Genomic DNA, 22,420 nt, shown 5'->3' with positions numbered 1-22,420 from the left:
ATCTTTGATTTTTTTGGTACAACTTAAAAATTTTTTGAATAAATGACATGAGCCCTGTTACCTTTAGTTAAAATATAATCAGAGATTAGTGAAACTTAATAGTTGTGGGGTTTATCTGATATCAGGACAGGTCAAGGTGTTCGTTCAAGCAGGGTCATTACTTGTCCTTATATTCCATACATGCTTCCAGAGAGTAGTAGTGTTTTTCAAACTTCAAATTGTGATCCATTAGTGAGTTATAAGGAGAAGGCATGGTACCCCACTCCAGTACTCTTGCCTGGAAAATCCCATGGATGGAGGAGCCTGGTAGGCTGCTGTCTATGGGGTTGCACAGAGTCAGACACGACTGAGCGACTTCACATTCACTTTTCACTTTCACACTGGAGAAGGAAGTGGCAACCCACTCCAGTGTTCTTGCCTGGAGAATCCCAGGGACGGGGGAGCCTGGTGGGCTGCTGTCTATGGGGTCGCACAGAGTCCGACACAACTGAAGCGACTTAGCAGTGAGTTATAAAATCAGTTTAGTAGGTTACAACCAGCACTTAAAAAGTTAAATAGAATATCAAATGATAGAGTTCAAGTAACAGGAATAAATATTATTTCATAACATTTATTTCTTTTATAATGATTACTGAATATTCATATAAACCATATTTTTTATTGTGAGTTATAGTCTGTTGCCTAAAAGTCATGATATAAAGCTTTGCACATTTTAGTTGCTCAGTTGTTAAATTGAATGGAATATTTGACTTGAATTTACCATACTTACATGAAATTTTAGGGATGAATGTATCATTTCAAATATAATCTGCATAGATAAGCAAATTTAAAAGTAAGTCAAACATGTGCCAAGTATTTGCTTAGCAAAATTATAACAGTTTATCATAGCTTTGCAAAAATTTGAAGATAAGGACTATAGACCACTATGACAATATATTCTGCTGTGGATAGATATAACACTGTACATTTATGGTTTGCTTAAAATCTATATTTTGCTATAAATATAGAAATATATAGAATGGAAATAAAGTGTTCAAATACCAAATTTTATATAGCAAAATTTTACCTAATTTCCAATTTAAAAAGCCTGATTTATAGCTCAGAGATTCTCTCTCCTCTGAGTTAATGAGTCTTTGCTTTTTGTATTTGACACCAGGATTAATACTTTTTTTCAGAGACATTTCTAAGAAACTGTGTGTATAGCCACTCATTAATTATATTAGAATTAAAGTTTCACAATAACTGAGGAGGACTGAAATGCTCTAGAACTCAGATCTCCTGTAAAGGGTCAATTTTTCCTTATGGAAACCTTCATGGTACAAGTCAGAAGTCCTAAATTATCATAGTTATCATCAAAGATTTTCTTTTGAATATTTATAAAATATAAGAAAATAAAATCATTTAAAAAATATTGACAAGCCTAATTGTAGATACCCAAAAGGAAATTTTATTATACATAGTTATTTTCCAGAATAACTTTTAACCCGAGTAGCCCTAAACCAAACAAGTAATAGAATTTTCAGAGCTATACAGTTCAAGAAAGCTGTGATAAATATTCAGTAACTTAAATTTGATTTGTAATAAGTTCAGATTCACTATAGTCTGTTTATGAAACAATAATCATAGCATATGTGCATTTTATTTACTAGGAAGAAGTTGAATAATTTAATGAATGATATTAAGATGTGATTAGAACATTTTTTTCCTTAAGAAAAACTCACTAAAGACAAGCCTACTTGGTTGCATGTATATGGACACACAAACTTACTCACTTAGACATCATTTAGAATATTACAAATCAACAAAATTTTCTTCTTCATATTTTTTTATCCACTCTTTCCTATTTAGTTATTTATTTTGGTTTGAGGAAAAAAAAAACAGGAAGATATTTAAAGCAAAAGTTTTACTTTTTGAATCAGCATTTGTAAACTGATTAGTGGGTGAAAGATATTTATTGAATTGTATTTAGTCATATGAACTTCAAATTCTTACAGGAATCCAGTTTGTACTGAAGATAGGAATAGTTAGAAAGGTATTTTTGTAAAGAGTGAAAAAACAAAAAGCTAGAAGGGATAAATAAAAGTGGGGCTCTAAGGACTATTAATCTCTTCGTGTTACAACAAGATGACTAAAGGAGTTTGGTGTTCTCCCTAAGAAGACTTCTAAAGCGTATCTGTTCTGTGAAATGTTTTTTCCTTTGTACTATTTATTTATTGTATGTTTTCACATGGCTTATCGTATGCCTTCATAGCATTCTTTTATTGTATGTTTTCACATACGTAAGCATTCTTTCCTTGGAACGTTGTTCCTTAAAAAGCAAAACTTTTAATTAAGGATTTTTTAGAAATTCAGAATTGGAAATTTTCTGATGTGTATATTCACATCTAGAGACCTGTTTATTTTGGAGGGATACAAGATTTCTGAAGACTCGGCCTGTATCCTTAATTTCTTTTTTTGTTATCCCGGTGCTTAGTACCTGCTGTTTATGTCATGGATATTGGCAGCTTTTTTTACTGAACGCTGAGTCTCTTTAATTTGAGTAAGATGGAAATTGATCAGAGGATCAAGAACCCTGAGTTCTGACTTTCCCACTCTTGAATGTATGTTTGGGCAAATAATTTATCTTCATTCTCTTTTATTACATAGCCATAAAATAGGAATAAACAGTCATATCCTTATCTCCGGTATAGGATATTATATAAATTATGATTACTGTACTTTCGTTCTATAACTCCTACTTCTGGGGAAAATGAAAGCCATTGGCTACTCCAGCATGAACTTTAACTTTCTATGCTCTGACCTCAGCATCTTCCTTTCATCTCTCCCCTGTATAGAAATTTATCCATATTTGGACCTCTTCTTTTCTCTCAATGTGAATGAGGTATATCTTTATATTTAGGGTTATTCTTATTGTCTTTTGCCTTTGACTCCATCACCTTTGGCCTTTAGCAGAACTTGGCTCCAATGGTTGATCTCAGTTTGACTAGATTTTTTTTTTTCCTTCTATACAGTGATCTCTGTACAGTGATCTCTATACATTAAAAAGTTAGTAGTCTCACCCTCTTAAGGTAACTGATGTTAACTTTATTGTATCCTTTCATTTTTTATGCTTTGTAGAATTGTATGTTTGTGTGTATATGATATTTTCTTCCTTTTTATAAAAATGGAATTACAAAGTATATATTATACAGCAGCTTGCTGTTGTCACTTAAAATATCTCATGGGCATATATGTTTAATTTTCTCTTGGGCAACAGTATAATATTTCACAGAATGAATATATTCAATGGATCCAGTTACCATTTTTGATGTTGATCTCTTCATATTTTCATATTTGCTCCAGTTATCAACAGTGCTGTGCAGTAAGCATACTTGCCTGTAAGCCTTACACACTGGAGCTTTAATTTTAATTGACTATATTTGAAGGCGGGAGGAGAAGGGGACAACAGAGGATGAGATGGTCAGATGGCATCACTGACTCAATGGACATGAATTTGAGTAAACTCCGGGAGTTGGTGATGGACAGGAAGGCCTGGTGTGCTGCAGTCCATGGGGTCGCAAAGAGTCAGACATGACTGAGCGACTGAAGTGAACTGATATTCCTAAGAGTGGAAATGCTAGATCAAGGGGTATGCAACTTTTAAAATTCAGTAAATACTGTGAAACTACTTTCCCAAATAGTTGTACTCACTTATCTTTCAAAAAATCAATGTTTTTTAACTCACGTTCTCTAAAACAGCAGTGATCTTTTTGCTAGTCTCATTGATGAAAGATATCTCATTGTTGCTTTGGTTTTGATTATGTATTAATTGGCTAATTGTGTTTCCTCTTAAGTGAGTTACCTGTTAATAGCCTCAGCCTAGTTTTGCTGGATTCCTTCCCCTCTTCTTGACAATTGGTAGGACCTCTCTATGTGCGGATTATCATCTCCTCAACATGCCATCTGAATGTTGCCTTTCAGTCTCTGATTTTCTTAAACTTGTTTAAAGACATTGTTGCCATATTGAGTATTTTAAAGGTAGTCAGCCTGTAATAAGTAGATACTTGTCCTACTGGATATTAAATTTTACTGATTAGTCGGTGAGAACAGTATGATACTGATACAGAAATAGACAACTATAGCAGAATAGAGTGCCCAAGAGCAGACCCAAGTGTATGTAGCATCTTAAAATATGATGAAGGGGAATTTCAATTAAGTTGGAGGAAAGAATGGAGTATTTAACTACTTGTTTTAAATAATTGACTCTCTGCATATGAGAAAATACTCTTCACACCTTGTACAAAAAAATCAATAAATTTCAGATGAATAAGTGAACCAGATTAAAAACAGGTTCTTTTCCTTTCCTCTTCCTACAGCAGTACCCTCTGCTTATCTCTGTCAGAGATTTATATTACATTAAAAATGCCCATTTATTTGTATTTTTTCTTCATTAGATTGTAAATACCACGAAGGCAAGAACTGTGTCTTGTTAATTGTATCTCCCTTGCATACATGTAATGTTAGCACCTAGTACATTATTTTTATATATATATAAATATGGAATTAGTGAATGATTTCATTTGTCCCTCTCTTGTTCTGTATTCTGTTTTCCACTCCCAAGAAAATTATCTACAGAATAAATGTATTATAGAAAGCTGTTCACTTTGGCCATAAACTTGCAGTAGTGATATAATCAAGAGAGGCCCGGAGCCTGGATTAGGATAGTTGGTAGGGTTAGAAGTAGAGGACTTCACAGATTTAGTAGGAAATAGACTCAACAACGGAGAAGGCAATGGCACCCCACTCCAGTACTCTTGCCTGGAAAATCCCATGGACGGAGGGGCCTGGTAGGCTGCAGTCCATGGGGTCATGAAGAGTCAGACACGACTGAGCGACTTCACTTTCACTTTCCGGCATTGGAGAAGGAAATGGCAACCCACTCCAGTGCTCTTGCCTGGAGAATCCCAGGGACGGCGGAGCCTGGTGGGCTGCCGTCTATGGGGTCGCACGGAGTTGGACATGATTGAAGTGACTTAGCGGCAGCAGCAGCAGACTCAACAAAACCCTGATGATTTAGTTGAATGTTTTAGTGAATAGTAAAGGAGAAAGCATAAAAGAATAACTTAGAGACAGTCACCGGGATATGTTGTAGAAGAAAAGGGCCTTTTTTTCCTACGTGAGATTATTACTTGTCTGCCTTTTTGGATGCGTTTTGTCTGCCTAACACTAAAACCCTATTGCGAGTATAGTTCATTTTCTTTTCTCTTGCAAATCTCCTTGTGTGTTTTCTGCTTCTTCCTTTCCCCAGTTGCTGAATTCTGTCTTAACTGCACCTACTCTACATCTGAGGACAAGGTGGGGGGAAATGTGAATAGTCAGAGGCAGAACACTCTTAGCAGGCAGGATAGGAGAGCAAGGAACACTTAAGTACTTACATTTTATTCTGTCTCAAGGATGGTTGTATACTGTAGAAGAGATACATGATGCACACTGAAAAATTGGAAGGGAAGGAGTTCATGGCATTTGGGGTTTGTTAAGGGAAGCACAAGGCATATGAGGATGAAAGTAGAAATAGATGGTGACTCTCAGAGCCTAAGTTTTAAATGGTGATGGTGGGTGGAGAAAATGATAGGATGATTATTTTTTAGCTGTTTATTGATAGATGGTATACTCAGACTTTAGGATTCTGGTATGGCAAGGATAGAGTACACTTTGAAGAGAGGAGAGCTTTTGATGTAAAAGCCTTTGATCTATTCATACTCTGTGTGGTACCAAAAAGAAATCCTGATTGGTACCTAGTAAATGTTTATTGGAGAGTAAGTTATGTTTTATGACTTTCTATGTATAAATATTAGATTTTAGTTTTAATAGATATGTTTTTTTATTTGAAAAGTTTCTATGTTTGCTACTATATTCAGAGTACCTCTGATATTTGGCAAAACTAATACAATTATGTAAAGTTTAAAAAAAAAAAATTAAAGTTAGAGCTGTGGATTTCTTCTCCATATCCATCGCCAATTTTAGCAACATGTTTAGGTTAACAAAATTTTACTACATTAAATTAGTCTGGACAGAGGAGCCTGTCGGGCTACAGTCCATGGGGTTGCAAAGAGTCGGACATGACTGAGCAACTTTACACACACACACACACACACACACACACACACACACGCAACCTTCTTGACAGTCTGTTAAACATTAGACCTAGTAAATACAGCAAGTAAACCGTAGACCATAATTTGAAATATATTGTTTTCCTGATTTTCAAGGATTAACAAAATGAAATGTTTTTTTTTAATTTAACAAAATTGCCCATGCTTATAATTTTAATGTATAATAATAAGAATGTGAATTTTCTCAAGACTTTTAAATCTTAATGTCAGCTTGGTAATAAAGTTGAAATAGTAACTCTCTTCTATAATAAAATCACCTTAAAGACATTATAACTGGCATTTAAATATATTCTGTTTACTAACCTTCTTGTAAATGCTGTACTCTGGAGAAAGTATCATTATTGTAGTTATATAGATAAGAAAGTAAAGTGCCAAAGGAATTAATTTTTCAAAAGCTACTTATAATCCACAGTTAGAATTTGAATACAGGTCTTTCTGAGTACAAAACCTTCTTTCTTTCCACTATGTTTAGCTTTCACTCACTAACTATGTTATGTTAGTGTTATGTTACGTTAGTATAACATAAACTATGTAACATAACAATATACTCATGTATATGTAATACATATCCAGGAAATAACGAAGAAGTCTAGAAAATAGCGATAAGTTACGACAGACATAGTCTCTAATCTAACAGCCCAGGTTGCATTTAGTTGTGTACTCCTTGTTTTATCTTTTTGGTGTACACACGCTGTAAAGGGACACTATTGTTTTTATTTACATTATTGCACACTACTTCACTTCTGACATTAGATGTGTGGATTTTCCACACGTCAAGTAATTCTCCCACACCAGCTGGGTGTCCTCTAATTTAACTCAATTCTGATACTGTCCACCGAGAGAAGGCATCAAATCTCACAGGTTAAGGGTTCAGTCCTTCAAGATGTCCCCACTATATACTCCCCAAAGCAAAGTCCATGTTGTTACTGGTGCTTCTGACCTCCAGTCTGTAGATGAGAGATTTTTCTACCACCCTGTCCTCAAATTCAGTTTCTTTGCTAAAGCAGCTCACAGAACTCAGGAATAGCCCAATGAAAGAGATGTGAAGGATAGGCACAGAGCTTCATGCCCACTCCCAGGCTGTACCACTCTCCCAGCACCTCCACTTGTTCGTCAGCCTAGGTGCCCTGTAAAACCCCAGGCTGAGTTTTTATGAAGGCCTCACAACTTAAGCATGATTGCTTAGATTGATTAAATAATTGGCCATTGATTTTTTTTAATTGAAGCAGAGTTGATTTACAGCGCTGTGTTAGTTGCTGGTGTATAGCAGTGTGATTCAGGTATGCACATACATACACATGCATATAATACATATTCTTTTTCATATTATTTTCCATAATGTTTTATTATAGAAGATTGAATATAGTTCCCTGTGCTATGGAGCAGGACCTTATTATTTTATATACAATAGTTTGTATGTGCTATTCCCAAACTCCTAATTTATCCCTCTCCCACCTCCTTTCCCCTTTGGTAACCATACCTACGTTTGTTTTCTATGTATGTGAGTGAGTCTGTTACTGTTTTGAAAATAAGTTCATTTGTGTTACATTTTGGATTCCACAGAAAAGCGATACAATATGGTGTTTGTCTCTCTCTGTCTGACTGACTTCACTTAATATGATAATCTCTACATCCATCTACATTACTGCAAATGTTATTATTTCATGCTTTTAAGGATTGAGTAGTATTCCATTATGCATATATACCACATCTTCTTTATCCTTTCATCTGTCAGTGGACATTCAGGTTGCTTCCACAGTCATAAATAGTACTGCTATGAACATTGAGGGTGTATGTATCTTTTTGAATTATCATTTCCTCCAGATATATGCCCAGGAGTGGGATTGCTGGATCATATGGATGTTGATGATTTATTCAATTTCCAGTTCCTTTTCCTGGAGGTCACGAGTGAGGGTTCTGGAGGTGAGGGTGTGAGACTGAAAGTTCTGATAGTCTACTCTTGGTTGGTTCCCCAGGCAACTAGCCCCCATCCTTAGGTTTCCTAGAGGTTTTCCAAAAGTCACCTTATAAACTCTGGTGTGGCTGAAAGGAACTTGTTATAAATAACAAAAGGCACCTTTATCTTGTCATTTGGGAAATGGCAATGTTTTTTTTTTTTCAACTTATGTATTTTAATTGGAGGCTAATTACTTTACAATATTGTAGTGGTTTTTGCCATACATTGACATGAATCAGCCATGGGTTTACATGTGTTCCTCATCCTGAACCCCACCTCCCTCCCCAACCCATCCCTCTGAGTCATCCCAGTGCACCAGCCCTGAGCACCCTATCTCATGCATCGAACCTGGACTGATGATCTGTTTCACATATGATAATATACATGTTTCAATGTTATTCTCTCAGATCATCCCACCCTTGCCCTATCCCACAGAGTCCAAAAGACTTCTATACATCTGTGTCTGTTTTGCTGTCTCGCATATAGGGTTATCGTTACCATCTTTCTAAATTCCAATGGTTTTAAGAAATTCTCTGCTCTATTCCAAAAATATATATATTTCTTATTATAAATCACAATATTACATACCCATCAGAGTTTGTATCTAAAATTAGTTCTCCTCTGTTTATGTATACCTAAGAAAAGTCTTTACTGGTTCAAGATGAAATAAGGAAAATGTAGTGATGATGAAGATGAATTTATTCAACATAAATGACTGTCTTATATGAAATGTTGGTAAAACTGTGGTCTGTTGTTGTAGGTTGACGATAATGATGTTATTTTTCACTTTTAAAGACAACATCAAAGCAATGATAATCCCATGTTTTTCCCTGTTCCAGTTGTTAGAAGATTTATTTACTACTTTATGAAATTTTTAAGACTTATTGTGAGTGCTGCTGGTCATCTTACATAGCTTCTTGTTAACTAACAAGAAAAGTATTTGATCTGGTGCTGTTTGACCTTGCTGTACGTTAAGTACATTGATTTTTCACTCATATTTATTGAGTACATTTTATATTTTCATTCCTAGTACCTGGTTATGGATTATTATGTTGGTGGGGATTTGCTTACTCTACTCAGCAAATTTGAAGATAGATTACCTGAAGACATGGCTCGATTTTACTTGGCTGAGATGGTGATAGCAATTGATTCAGTTCATCAGCTGCATTATGTACACAGGTGAGTAAGATGCAGTGAAGGAGTGGATTATATAAATGTCAGAAGAGATGTTTTTGTAAGAAAGTGATCATTTTGATGGCCATGGGATGATTTCTTCTTTGTAAACTGACAGGTGTAATGATTTAGTTTAAAAATTTCCTACAAATGTGTTATTTGGTATATAGTTTCAGATGGAATGAAAATTAAAAAGGCCATTTACAAAATGACTTTTATATAGGCCTGCTTTTATGCCTGTTTCAAATGTTAAAAATCTCTATTTAAACATCTCATAATTTATGTGTAATAAAAAATGTTAAAACTTATTGGATGGTTTAAAAGGCAGCCTCACATTTTAAAAGGAAAGAAAGTAGGAAATCCTCCCAGAGTTATTGGTGAATTAATCATTCAGATGAGAAAATCTTTAGAGTTGTACAAAATGTGGGAGAGCAGAGACACTAAGGAGAAGCAGGCAAAGGGATCTTGGCATGTTAGATAGAACAACCATTTTCTAAGACAGTGGTTTGAAAACTTCAGGATATGCATCAGAGTCATATGGAGGGCTGTTAAAACTCCAGAGTTTCTGATTTGGTAGGTTGGATGGGGCTGGAGAATTGGCATCTCTAGACCAGCAGCAGGATCAGTAGCATCACCTGAGAAGGTGTTAGTTACTTAGTTTTAGTTGCTAAGTTGTGTCCGACTCTTGGAACCGCATAAGTCGGACACGATTAGCGACTAAACTAACTAACTAACTAACTAACTAACACCTTCTCAGGTGATGCTACTGATACTGCGGCTGGTCTAGTGACTTCACTTTGGATAATTTATGCCAAGATAGCAATGGGTGTTTCTTTTGAGTTGCAAGTGATAAGTGTAATCTCTGTGAAGAACAGGAATGGGGGAAGAAAAAAATTTTTCTGCTTCAGTGTTTATTTTGATGTGGGTATCTTATGTTATGGATATCTTATGATGATTGATTTAATTAGTAATGTTTTGGGACATCATTAAAATAATATTTTGGTTAAAAATTTTTGTATTTTTCAGATCTCAATTTTACTTTTCCTATTTGCATGCTTTTCTCTGTTGATATCTGATAATCATAAATTTTACTGAAAACTAAAACATGCACACACATTAAAAATTGTAAAGTACAGTGCAGTTTTTAAGATGGTACTGTGGTCTCCAGAATGAATTATAGTATAAGAACCCCAAAGTGCTTTTTTGTTGCTTAAGCAGTAATCCAAGATTGTAGCTGAGGACTGCCATTTAAAAATACTTTAAGATATCATTTCATCAAACATTTAAAGGATAGTCCTAGACTTATGGAGTTTAAAGACACTTTACTTGGCTCACATCTAAATTCTCAACAAGGAATAATCATTTCTGAAAATAATGCATCCAGATACAGAGATAGTAAGTATAAGGTATTTCTGTTACCCTCCTTTCTGCCAGGTTGTGACAGATATTCTTAACTGATCATAGGACCCTTTCCCACCTACTATATATGCAGTCTTATCATTATTCTCAACACAGTATTCTGGGTATCAACTATGTTTCTGATATTGACATCTGGATTGAAATCCATTTCAACCCTCAGTGCTGCTTGAGTACCAGGCTGGGTTTAGAAAAGGCAGGAAAACCAGAGTTCACATTGCCAACATTCGATGGATCATAGAGAAAGCAAGAGAATTCCAAAAAAACATCTACTTCTGTTTCATTGACCATTCTAAAGCCTTTGACTGTGTGGATCACAACAAACAGTGGAAAAATTTTAAAGAGGTGTTAATACACACCACGTTACCTGTCTCCTGAGAAACCTATATACAGGTCAAGAAGCAAGAGTTAGAATCAGACCTAGAACAACGGACTGGTTCTGAATTGGGAAAGGAGTACGTCAAGGCTGTATATTTTCACCCTGCTTATTTAACTTCTGTACAGAGTACATCATGCAAAATCCTGGGCTGGATGAATCACAAGCTGGAATCAAGATTGCCAGGAGAAATACCAGTAACCTCAGATATGCAGATGACACCACTCTTACGGCAGAAAACAAAGAACTAAAGAGCCTCTGATGAGGGTTAAAGAGGAGAGTTTAAAAGCTGGCTTAAAACTCAGCATTCAAAAAACTAAGATCATGGCATCCAGTTCCATCACTTCCTGGCAAATAGAAGAGGAAAAAGTGGAAGGAGTGACATTTTTTTTTTCTTGGGCTTCAAAATCACCACAGACGGTGACTGCAACCATGAAATCAAAAGACCCTTTCTCCTTGGAAGGAAAACTATGTCGAACCTAAACAGCATATTAAAAACAGAGACATCACTTTGCTGACAAAGGTCCATATAGTCAGAAGCTATGGTTTTTCCAGTAGTCATTTACAGATTTGAGAATTGGACCACAAAGAAGGCCAAGCACTGAAAAATTGATGTTTTCGTACTGTGGTTCTGGAGAAGACACTTGAGAGTTCCTTGGATAACAAGGAGATCAAACCAGTCAATGCTAAAGGAAATCAGTGCTGAGTATTCATTGGAAGGACTGATTCTGAAGCTCCAGTACTTTGGCCACCTGATGTGAATAGTGGACTCACTGGAAAGACTCTGATGCTGGTAAAGATTGAAGGCAAAAGGAATAGGGGACGGCAGAGGCTGGGTTGGTTAGATGGCATCACTGATTCCACGGACATGAATTTGAGCAAATTCTGAGAGATAGTGAAGGACAGGGGAGCCTGGCATGCTGCAGTCCATTGGGTCACAAAAAGTCAGACATGACTTAGCTACTGAACAATCACAACTTAATGTTAAATGAATCCTATTCATTCCATTATTGGACAGCTCCAGTGTTACAGAATTTTGCTTTATGGTAAGCTGAATTTCTTTTTCTCCTAATCATTGGTCCTAGTTTTATCTTCAGAGTCAAATATAATAATCTAATTTATCTTATAGTCATTATGCTTTCTGAAGTCATCTCTTCTTTAGGTTAAATATCTAAATGTTTATAGTGTCTCTGTTATCAAAATTTACATATTCTCTTTCCCACTGTCTGACACATGTACACATACACACATGTACTCTCTCTTTCTCTTATCAACCTATGACCACTTCCATACCTCTTCTCTCTCCCTTCTTGTCTTTCTTTTTGCTTGGCAGTGAACATGTTCAGGTGTGTCATTGCACTTCTTAAAATGTTATTCCCATTTTCTTGATAGACTGTTTCAGCAAGTAGTTTACTGAGGAAATATTTGTTGAGTCCTCTTTTACAAATAGCATTGTGCTATTTATACGTGAAATTTTAATAAGTATAGCATACAGTTCTGACACTGAAGACAAGCTTCTTGTTCGTTTGGGGGCACGAAATATAAGATAAATAAAATTTAGTGAAGATTTTTTTAAAAGATAAAACCAAGCTTATTTTAAAGTGCATATGGAAAGGCCACAGAACTAAAATAGCTAAAATGGTTTTGAAAAAGGAGAATGAAGTAGGAAGAATCACTGTAGCTGATATTAAGACATACAATATTGATGTCTTAAGCAAGACTCTTGTAATGGTGGAGGAATAAGCACATAGATCAGTAGATAGAATAGAGAACCCAATCATAGACTGACACAAATCACTCCCAACTGATTTGGCAGAAATCGTAGTATGAAGTAAAGGAAGACACATTTGAGATGAATGAATCTCTTCAGTGAAATAGATAATATAAAAGAACTATTGTTGTTGTGCATTCGTTTAATCCAGCTCTTTTGTGACCTCATGGACTGTAGCACACAAGGTTCCTCTGTCCCTGGTGATGTCCAGGCAAGAATAGTGGAGTGGGTTGCCATTTCCTTCTCCAGTGGGTCTTCCCAGATCAGAGATCAAACCTGTGTCTCCTGTGTCAGCAGTCAGATTCTTTACCACTGAACCACCAGGAAAGCCCAAAGGAACTATGTATGTGTGTGTGTGTGTGTGTGTGTGTGTGTGTGTATATATAAATATAAATGAGCTAATATAAATGGTACATGTAATGAATGATCACTTTGTAATTTGTTGTATGCTGTGTTAAAGTATAGGATAGTGTACTGATCAAATGATTTACTTTTTTTTTTTTTAATTTTATTTTATTTTTAAACCTCAAATACTGTTTAGTTTTGCCAAACATCAAAACGAATCTGCCACAGGTATACATGTGCTCCTCATCCTGAACCCTCCTCCCTCCTCCCTCCCCACACCATCCCTCTAGGTCGTCCCAGTGCACCAGCCCCAAGCATCCAGTATCGTGCATCGAACCTGGACTGGCAACTCATTTCATACATGATATTACACATGTTTCAGTGCCATTCTCCCAAATCTTCCCACCCTTTCCCTCTCCCACAGAGTCCATAAGACTGTTCTATACATCAGTGTCTCTTTTGCTGTCTCATACACAGGGTTATTGTTACCATCTTTCTAAATTCTATATATATGCGTTAGTATACTGTATTGGTGTTTTTCTTTCTGGCTTACTTCACTCTGTATAATAGGCTCCAGTTTCATCCACCTCATTAGAACTGATTCAAATGTGTTCTTTTTAATGGCTGAGTAGTACTCCATTGTGTATATGTACCACTGCTTTCTTATCCATTCATCTGCTGATGGACATCTAGGTTGCTTCCATGTCCTGGCTATTATAAACAGTGCTGCGATGAACATTGGGGTACACGTGTCTCTTTCCCTTCAGGTTTCCTCAGTGTGTATGCCCAGCAGTGGGATTGCTGGATCATAAGCCAGTTCTATTTTCAGTTTTTTTAAAGAATCTCCACACTGTTCTCCATAGTGGCTGTACTAGTTTGCATTCCCACCAACAGTGTAAGAGGGTTCCCTTTTCTCCACACCCTCTCCAGCATTTATTGCTTGTAGACTTTTGGATCGCAGCCATTCTGACTGGTGTGAAATGGTACCTCATAGTGGTTTTGATTTGCATTTCTCTGATAATGAGTGATGTTGAGCATCTTTTCATGTGTTTGTTAGCCATCTGTATGTCTTCTTTGGAGAAATGTCTATTTAGTTCTTTGGCCCATTTTTTGATTGGGTCATTTATTTTTCTGGAGTTGAGCTGTAGGAGTTGCTTGCATATTTTTGAGATTAGTTGTTTGTCAGTTGCTTCATTTGCTATTATCTTCTCCCATTCTGAAGGCTGTCTTTTCACCTTGCTAATAGTTTCCTTTGATGTGCAGAAGCTTTTAAGGTTAATTAGGTCCCATTTGTTTATGTTTGCTTTTATTTCCAATATTCTGGGAGGTGGGTCATAGAGGATCCTGCTGTGATGTATGTCGGAGACTGTTTTGCCTATGTTCTCCTCTAGGAGTTTTATAGTTTCTGGTCTTATGTTTAGGTCTTTAATCCATTTTGAGTTTATTTTTGTGTATGGTGTTAGAAAGTGTTCTAGTTTCATTCTTTTACAAGTGGTTGACCAGATTTCCCAGCACCACTTGTTAAAGAGATTGTCTTTAATCCATTGTATATTCTTGCCTCCTTTGTCAAAGATAAGGTGTCCATATGTGCGTGGATTTATCTCTGGGCTTTCTATTTTGTTCCATTGATCTATATTTCTGTCTTTGTGCCAGTACCATACTGTCTTGATAACTGTGGCTTTGTAGTAGAGCCTGAAGTCAGGTAGGTTGATTCCTCCAGTTCCATTCTTCTTTCTCAAGATCGCTTTGGCTATTCGAGGTTTTTTGTATTTCCATACAAATTGTGAAATTATTTGTTCTAGCTCTGTGAAGAATACCGTTGGTAGCTTGATAGGGATTGCATTGAATCTATAAATTGCTTTGGGTAGTATACTCATTTTCACTACATTGATTCTTCCGATCCATGAACACGGTATATTTCTCCATCTATTAGTGTCCTCTTTGATTTCTTTCACCAGTGTTTTATAGTTTTCTATATATAGGTCTTTAGTTTCTTTAGGTAGATATATTCCTAAGTATTTTATTCTTTCCGTTGCAATGGTGAATGGAATTGTTTCCTTAATTTCTCTTTCTGTTTTCTCATTATTAGTGTATAGGAATGCAAGGGATTTCTGTGTGTTGATTTTATATCTTGCAACTTTACTATAATCATTGATTAGTTCTAGTCATTTTCTGGTGGAGTCTTTAGGGTTTTCTATGTAGAGGATCATGTCATCTGCAAATAGTGAGAGTTTTACTTCTTCTTTTCCAATTTGGATTCCCTTTATTTCTTTTTCTGCTCTGATTGCTGTGGCCAAAACTTCCAAAACTATGTTGAATAGTAATGGTGAAAGTGGGCACCCTTGAAGTTCATAGCAATACAGGCATACCTCAAGAAACAAGAAAAAAGTCAAATAAATAACCTAACTCTACACTTAAAGCAACTAGAAAAGGAAGAAATGAAGAACCCCAGGGTTAGTAGAAGGAAAGAAATCTTAAAAATTAGAGCTGAAATAAATGCAAAAGAAATAAAAGAGACCATAGCAAAAATCAACACAGCCAAAAGCCAGTTCTTTGAAAGGATAAATAAAATTGACAAACCATTAGCCAGACTCATCAAGAAACAAAGGGAGAAAAATCAAATCAATAAAATTAGAAATGAAAATGGAGAGATCACAACAGACAACACAGAAATACAAAGGATCATAAGAGACTACTATCAACAATTATATGCCAATAAAATGGACAACGTGGAAGAAATGGACAAATTCTTAGAAAAGTACAACTTTCCAAAACTCAACCAGGAAGAAATAGAAAATCTTAACAGACCCATCACAAGCACGGAAATTGAAACTGTAATCAAAGATCTTCCAGCAAACAGAAGCCCAGGTCCAGACAGCTTCACAGTTAAATTCTATCAAAAATTTAGAGAGGAGCTAACACCTATCCTGCTGAAACTCTTCCAGAAAATTGCAGAGGAAGGTAAACTTCCAAACTCATTCTATGAGGCCACCATCACCCTAATACCAAAACCTGACAAAGATCCCACAAAAAAAGAAAACTACATGCCAATATCACTGATGAACATAGATGCAAAAATCCTTAACAAAATTCTAGCAATCAGAATCCAACAACACATTAAAAAGATCATACACCATGACCAAGTGGGCTTTATCCCAGGGATGCAAGGATTCTTCAATATTCGCAAATCAATTAATGTAATACACCACATTAACAAATTGAAAAATAAAAACCATATGATTATCTCAATAGATGCAGAGAAAGCCTTTGACAAAATTCAACATCCATTTATGATAAAAACTCTCCAGAAAGCAGGAATAGAAGGAACATACCTCAACATAATAAAAGCTATATATGACAAACCCACAACAAACATTATCCTCAATGGTGAAAAATTGAAAGCATTTCCTCTAAAGTCAAATGATTTACTTTTATATTTGCCTTATGGCAACCCACTCCACTATGCTTGACTGAAGAATTCCATGGACAGAGGAGCCTGGTAGGCTGCAGTCTATAGGGATCGCAAAGAGTCAAACATGATTGGAAGTAACCAATACTTTTTCTCCATAGTTTTTAAGCTTCTGGAGGTAGAGACTATGATGTTTTCCTTTATTGTGTTGGATAGATATATTTTATTATGTATCTCTGGAGGTTTCCTTCCTCTAGACAGGGAACCTTGTGTTTGTTTCAAAGTCTTCTTACTGGATGTGGGTTAGTTGGTTTTTGCAATATAGCATTCCCATTGTCAAATCATATTTTAGAAACAGTTGCTATTGCATCTAGTATTTAGACTATACATAAACTTTAAAAATAGTTAAATCAGTCATTGTGTAATGTCCACTGGATTGTATTTCCTCATAGTGTAGTAATTTATCTAGATGATTATTCATTCCTTTTCTTTCTCCTATCATACCACAATGGATTTAGGTAGATTAAAGTGCATGCAATAAAACAATGGCAGAATATTTGTATGAGTAAAGAATCATGAGATAGAACTTATAATTAAAAATGAAGAACCTAAATCAGGAAAAGATAACTCATGAGCAGAAGTTGTTGTTATGTTTTCATGTTTTTCATGCTTGCCCATACTTATTTTACTTGGTATATAGTTTATTCATGTAAAAATGCTCACATTTCAGATCAGACAAGAATCCTAAGGGCTCATGCACACCAACTTTTTGTTGGATAGACTCTGTCTCTGAAGTCAAATTAGATTGGTTTTGTGGAACATAATGGAATGTGTGTGCTTTCCTGTGTTTGTCTTAAATATTAAGTACTGGCTTCAACAAATCCTGGGGTGGAAAGTATTTTTTGAAGTACTCTGTCCTTACTGTGGTCCAAAAATAAAACAAAAGGCAAAAAATAATTCACTTATTTTTCATGGATTTCTTCATCACTTCTTTTTCCTCATGGAATTTATTCAATATTCAAGATTTATGACTATAGTTTTTATAAACCTCACCTACTTAATGTTAACACTGTTTTATGTAAATGGTTAACTCTAGGGTAAAGTGTACTGATACATTACAAGAAATGGATCAAACCTATTTTTATAGAATTTGTTGAGGGAAATAACACAGAATTCAGTTTCAAAAAAGTTTTTTCATCCCTTATCCCATAAGATTTTATGAAGGATAGGTATGTATAGGCCTCCACCAGGGCTTCAGGCAGATTTCATCTCTTTTCAGCATGGATATGTAATATGATTTGTCAGTTATTCTCTTGGTATATGTAAAATTATTATACTTTTAAAATGAAATAGAGATACTTTGAAGACCAAGGCTAATAGAAAAAACTCCCTTCAGTCTCTACAGGTCTGAGTCTCATTTGAAAACTAGAATTTTTGATACTACTAATGAAGGAGTTATTTGTATAATACCTTAAAATTACTAAAGAATAGATAGTTTTACAGTTAGAAATTGTCAGACTAGAGTTGTAGGTGAAGTTGGGATGTCAGCCATTATAGGGATCATTTTACTTAAAGATAGTCATTGTATTACAGTGCATTTAGTATTTCAGTAACTGCAAGGAATCTGGGCCAACTTCACAATTTAAAGGGACCAGTCTCAAAAGACCACCCTTATTTCTGGCACCAATTACAGTTTGGGGGGTTCCCAAAACCATTTTCAATTTTAATAGTTTTTAAGAGAGATTCAGAAAACTCACTGAAAGCTCTCCTACTTAAAGTTCCAGTTTAAAACATGGAAAGGGTATAGAGTAAAATCAGCTGGGAGAAAGAAGTACACAGGGCAACTCTCAGGAGAAGTATCAAACCCAGGGCTTCTGTCCTCTTCTCCTTGTGAAGTTAGGATCGCATTACTTCCCTGGCGTCCATGTGACAGTACAAGTGGAGTACTGCCAATTGCAGAAACTCACCTGAGCGTTTGGTTTCCAGAGTTTGGGGGATTGCTCAATCACATATTGCCTATACGACTGACCTTTCGTCTCCAGCCCTCTCCTGCAGTTGAGATGATACTTTCCAGTCCCTTTCAAAGATAAAAGTGATACTACATGGACCAAACAAATTACATCAACATGAATTACATTGTTAATCTGTTTGGTGGCCCAAGGCCCCAGACAAAGATGCCCTATTGGGTATGATGTTCCAAGGACCTAGAGGTCACCTACCAGTAGCTGCAGCAAAAGCCAGACATCTCTTTGGGTGAGATTAGTTCTTCAGTGCACAGGCGACTTCCTGGCCTTTAGCCAAGGGTCTTTTACAACAAAAGGGTCATATTTGGTGGGGTGGGGTGCTTAGATTTAGTGTAACATTTATATAATAAACAGAGCAATAATTCCATTGTGAGTATGTCTGTCATTTGGAGGAGCTCAGTAGGGATAAATTTAAAGAAACCAGTAATTCATCTAATAAGGACATATTAGATGGCCTTCATATTTTTGTACTACTATGTTAATTACTTGTTTTCCCCCTTTGATCTGTTATTTGTACCATATGATGAACTTGTGGAGAACTGTTTAGCATAGAAACTAGTTGAGGGTTAGCAAAATTGAGTTCTTTCTCCGGCTGATCATTTTATTATATCCTGAGGAGGCTTTAACTAAATCTTCTGATATGCTTATTTATTAATATCAGTATTATCAAAAGACCTACGTAATGTGATTTAATCTTACCAGCAAGGCCAGTGTTAACACCATATGGTGAATCAGAAGATCCTGGCGTGTTACCAGGGTCCAACTGACTTAGCAACCATAAAGTCCATCATCATGTCATATGACTAAATTGTCTCCCAGAACAATGGCACTCAGGTTTGCAGAATTCTGTTTGACGATGCCAGGTGCCAAAAGCAGGAAGTTGTTTCAGCAACATATGGCTTCACCCCTTGTGGTATCTGGTGCAATTGAGCTAAGAGACAATACCATCTCTTGCTCTAAGTCTCTCACAGAGCATCAATATACTATTGGATTCCCCTTATTACATAATCCATTTATTTATACTTTTATCCTTAGCTATTACTTTTCCTTCTCTCCATTTGTCATTTATTCTTGCTCAAACTTTTGGTTCTTTGGGAAAAATGTTAGGTTTGACCCTGTGCTGGTCCAGATTGACAACAGCAGTACTGGCAGGTGCCTCCATACCAATGCATGGATGCAGTGTAGGGTTGCATAAATACAGAAATACCTATCTGAATGACCAAACAACCCAACAGTATTCCCCGCCAGCCTCCGTTTTACCAGATGGGAAGATGGCATGGCTCACCCTACCAAGTCCTTGGGAATACTGACATTAAGGTTTAAAGGCTAGAATTTCTTCTTAGGAATTATCCTTGCTTTTGGCACCTACAGTTGTAGCCCTGGTGCTGAGACTCTACATCTGGTAGGAAGGTGAGATGAGGAGGGAAGAATTATACAGTCATACCATCATCCGGAGGTTTGTGACATTGTACAGGAAACAGTGATCAAGAACATCCCCAAGAAAAAGAAATGTAAAAAGGCAAAATGGTTGTCTGAGGAGGCCTTACAAATAGTTGAGAAAAGAAGAGAAGCTAAAGGCAAAGGGGAAAAGAAAAGATATACCAGTTGAATGTAGAGTTCCAAGGAAAGCAAGGAGAGATAAGAAAGCCTTCCTCCGTGATCAGTGCAAAGAAATAAAGGGGAATAATAGAATGGGAAAGACTAGAGGTCTCTTCAAGAAAATTACAGACACCAAGGGAACATTTCATGCAAAGATGGGTTCAATAAAAGAAATGGTATGGACCTAACAGAAGTAGAAGATATTAAGAAGAGGTGGCAAGAATACACAGAAGAACTATACAAAAAAGATCTTCATGACCCAGATAACCACGATGCTGTGATCACTCACCTAGAGCCAGACATCCTAGAATGTGAAGTTAAGAGGGCCTTAGGAAGCATCACTACAAATAAAGCTAATAGAGGTGATGGAATTCCATTTGAGCTTTTTCAAATCCTAAAAGATGATGCTGTGAAAGTGCTGCACTCAATATGCCAGCAAATTTGGGAAACTCAGCGGTGGCCAAAGGACTGGAAAAGGTCAGTTTTCATTCCAATCTCAAATAAAGGCAATGCCAAAGAATGTTCAAACTACTGTACAATTGCACTCATCTCACACACTAGCAAAGTAATGCTTAAAATTCTCCCAGGCGGGTTTCAACTGTACGTGAACCATGAACTTCCAGATGTTGAAGCTGGATTTAGGAAAAGCAGAGGACCCAGAGATCAAATTGCCAACATTTGTTGGATCATCAAAAAGGCAAGAGAGTTCCAGAAAAACATCTGTTTCTGCTTTATTGGCTACGCCAAAGCCTTTTGACTGTGTGGATCACAACAAACTGTGGAAAATTCGTAAAGAGATGGGAATACCAGACCACCTGACCTGCCTCTTGAGAAATCTGTATGCAGGTCAAGAATCAACAGTTAGAATTGGACATGGAACAACAGACTGGTTCCAAATCAGGAAAGGAGAATGTCAAGGCTGTATATCATCACCCTGCTTATTTAACTTATATGCAGAGTACATCATGCAATGTGCTGGGCTGGATGAAGCACAAGCTGGAATCAAGATTGCTGGGAGGAATATCAATAACCTCAGATATGCAGATGACAACACCCTTATGGCAGAAAGCAAAGAAGAACTAAAGAACCTCTTGATGAAAGTGAAAGAGGAGAGTGAAAAAGTTGGCTTAAAATTCAACATTCAGAAAACTAAGATCACAGCATCTGGTCCCGTCACTTCATGGCAAATAGATGGGGAAACAATGGAAACAGTGAGAGACTTTATTTTCTTGGGCTCCAAAATCACTGCAGATGGTGACTGGAGCCATGAAATTAAAAGATCCTTGCTCCTTGGAAGAAAAGCTATGATCAACCTAGACAATGTATTAAAAGGCAGAGACATTACTTTGTCAACAAAGGTCCATCTAGTCAAGGCTGTGATTTTCCCAGTGGTCATGTATGGATATGAGAGTTGGACTATAAAGAAAGCTGAGCGCCGAAGAATTGATGCTTTTGAACTGTGGTGTTGGAGAAGACTCTTGAGAGTCCCTTGGACTGCAAGGAGATCCAACCAGTCCATCTTAAAGGAAATCAGTCCTGAATATTCATTGGAAGGACTGATGCTGAAGCTGAGACTCCAATACTCTGGCCACCTGATGCGAAGAGCTGACTCACTGGAAAAGACCTGATGCTGGGAGAGATTATGGGCAGGAGGAGAAGGGGATGACAGAAGATGAGATGGTTGGATGGCATCACTGACTCAATGGACATGGGTTTGGGTGGCATCCGGGAGTTGGTGATGGACAGGGAGGCCTGGCATGCTGCGGTTCATGGGGTCACAAAGAATCAGACACGACTGAGTGACTGAACTGAACTGAACCATCATCCTCCTTCACGTCCTCTTCCCCTAAGAAAGTAAAGTATCACAGATTTACTTGTTATATATTACTGGTGAAATAGTTTTCTTTTTATCACTAAGAAGGCTTTTGTTTTGCCTCGAAACTAACTTTGTTTTGTAAAATACAATTATACCAGGCTTTGGTAGGCATATCCCTCTGAATTTTTGCATCTTGTTTTTATGCTTTTCATTTTGAGCCTCTCTTTAGTATATGGCAATTAGTTGTTCTACTTGCTGATCCAGGAAAAAAATCTATGACGGTCATTAGTGATTATTTTTGTGCTTTAATTACTTGTTTCAAGAAATGTGTTGATTTTTACAATATGATTTTGGATTTATCAAAAGCAGTCAAGTGAGTAAG

The 22,420-nt window shown here is 36.5% G+C and overlaps 1 protein-coding gene across 13 annotated transcripts in view; it reads left to right on the top strand.

The window, feature by feature from the left end:
- CDC42BPA (CDC42 binding protein kinase alpha) overlaps positions 1-22,420 on the top strand; it is a 296,694-nt gene that overhangs the window by 115,280 nt on the left and 158,994 nt on the right. For all 13 annotated transcript variants that reach the window (XM_055582031.1, XM_055582040.1, XM_055582035.1 and 10 more), the window contains one exon: positions 9,140-9,288. In XM_055582031.1, the coding sequence (XP_055438006.1) occupies positions 9,140-9,288 (149 nt within the window). The remainder of the gene's footprint in view (positions 1-9,139; positions 9,289-22,420) is intronic.

Source organism: Bubalus kerabau, chromosome 5 (genome assembly GCF_029407905.1).
Source record: "Bubalus kerabau isolate K-KA32 ecotype Philippines breed swamp buffalo chromosome 5, PCC_UOA_SB_1v2, whole genome shotgun sequence".
Lineage (NCBI taxonomy): Eukaryota > Metazoa > Chordata > Mammalia > Artiodactyla > Bovidae > Bubalus > Bubalus kerabau.
The sequence above is the reverse complement of the archived record's forward strand: the minus strand, read 5'-3'. Positions and strand labels throughout refer to the sequence as shown.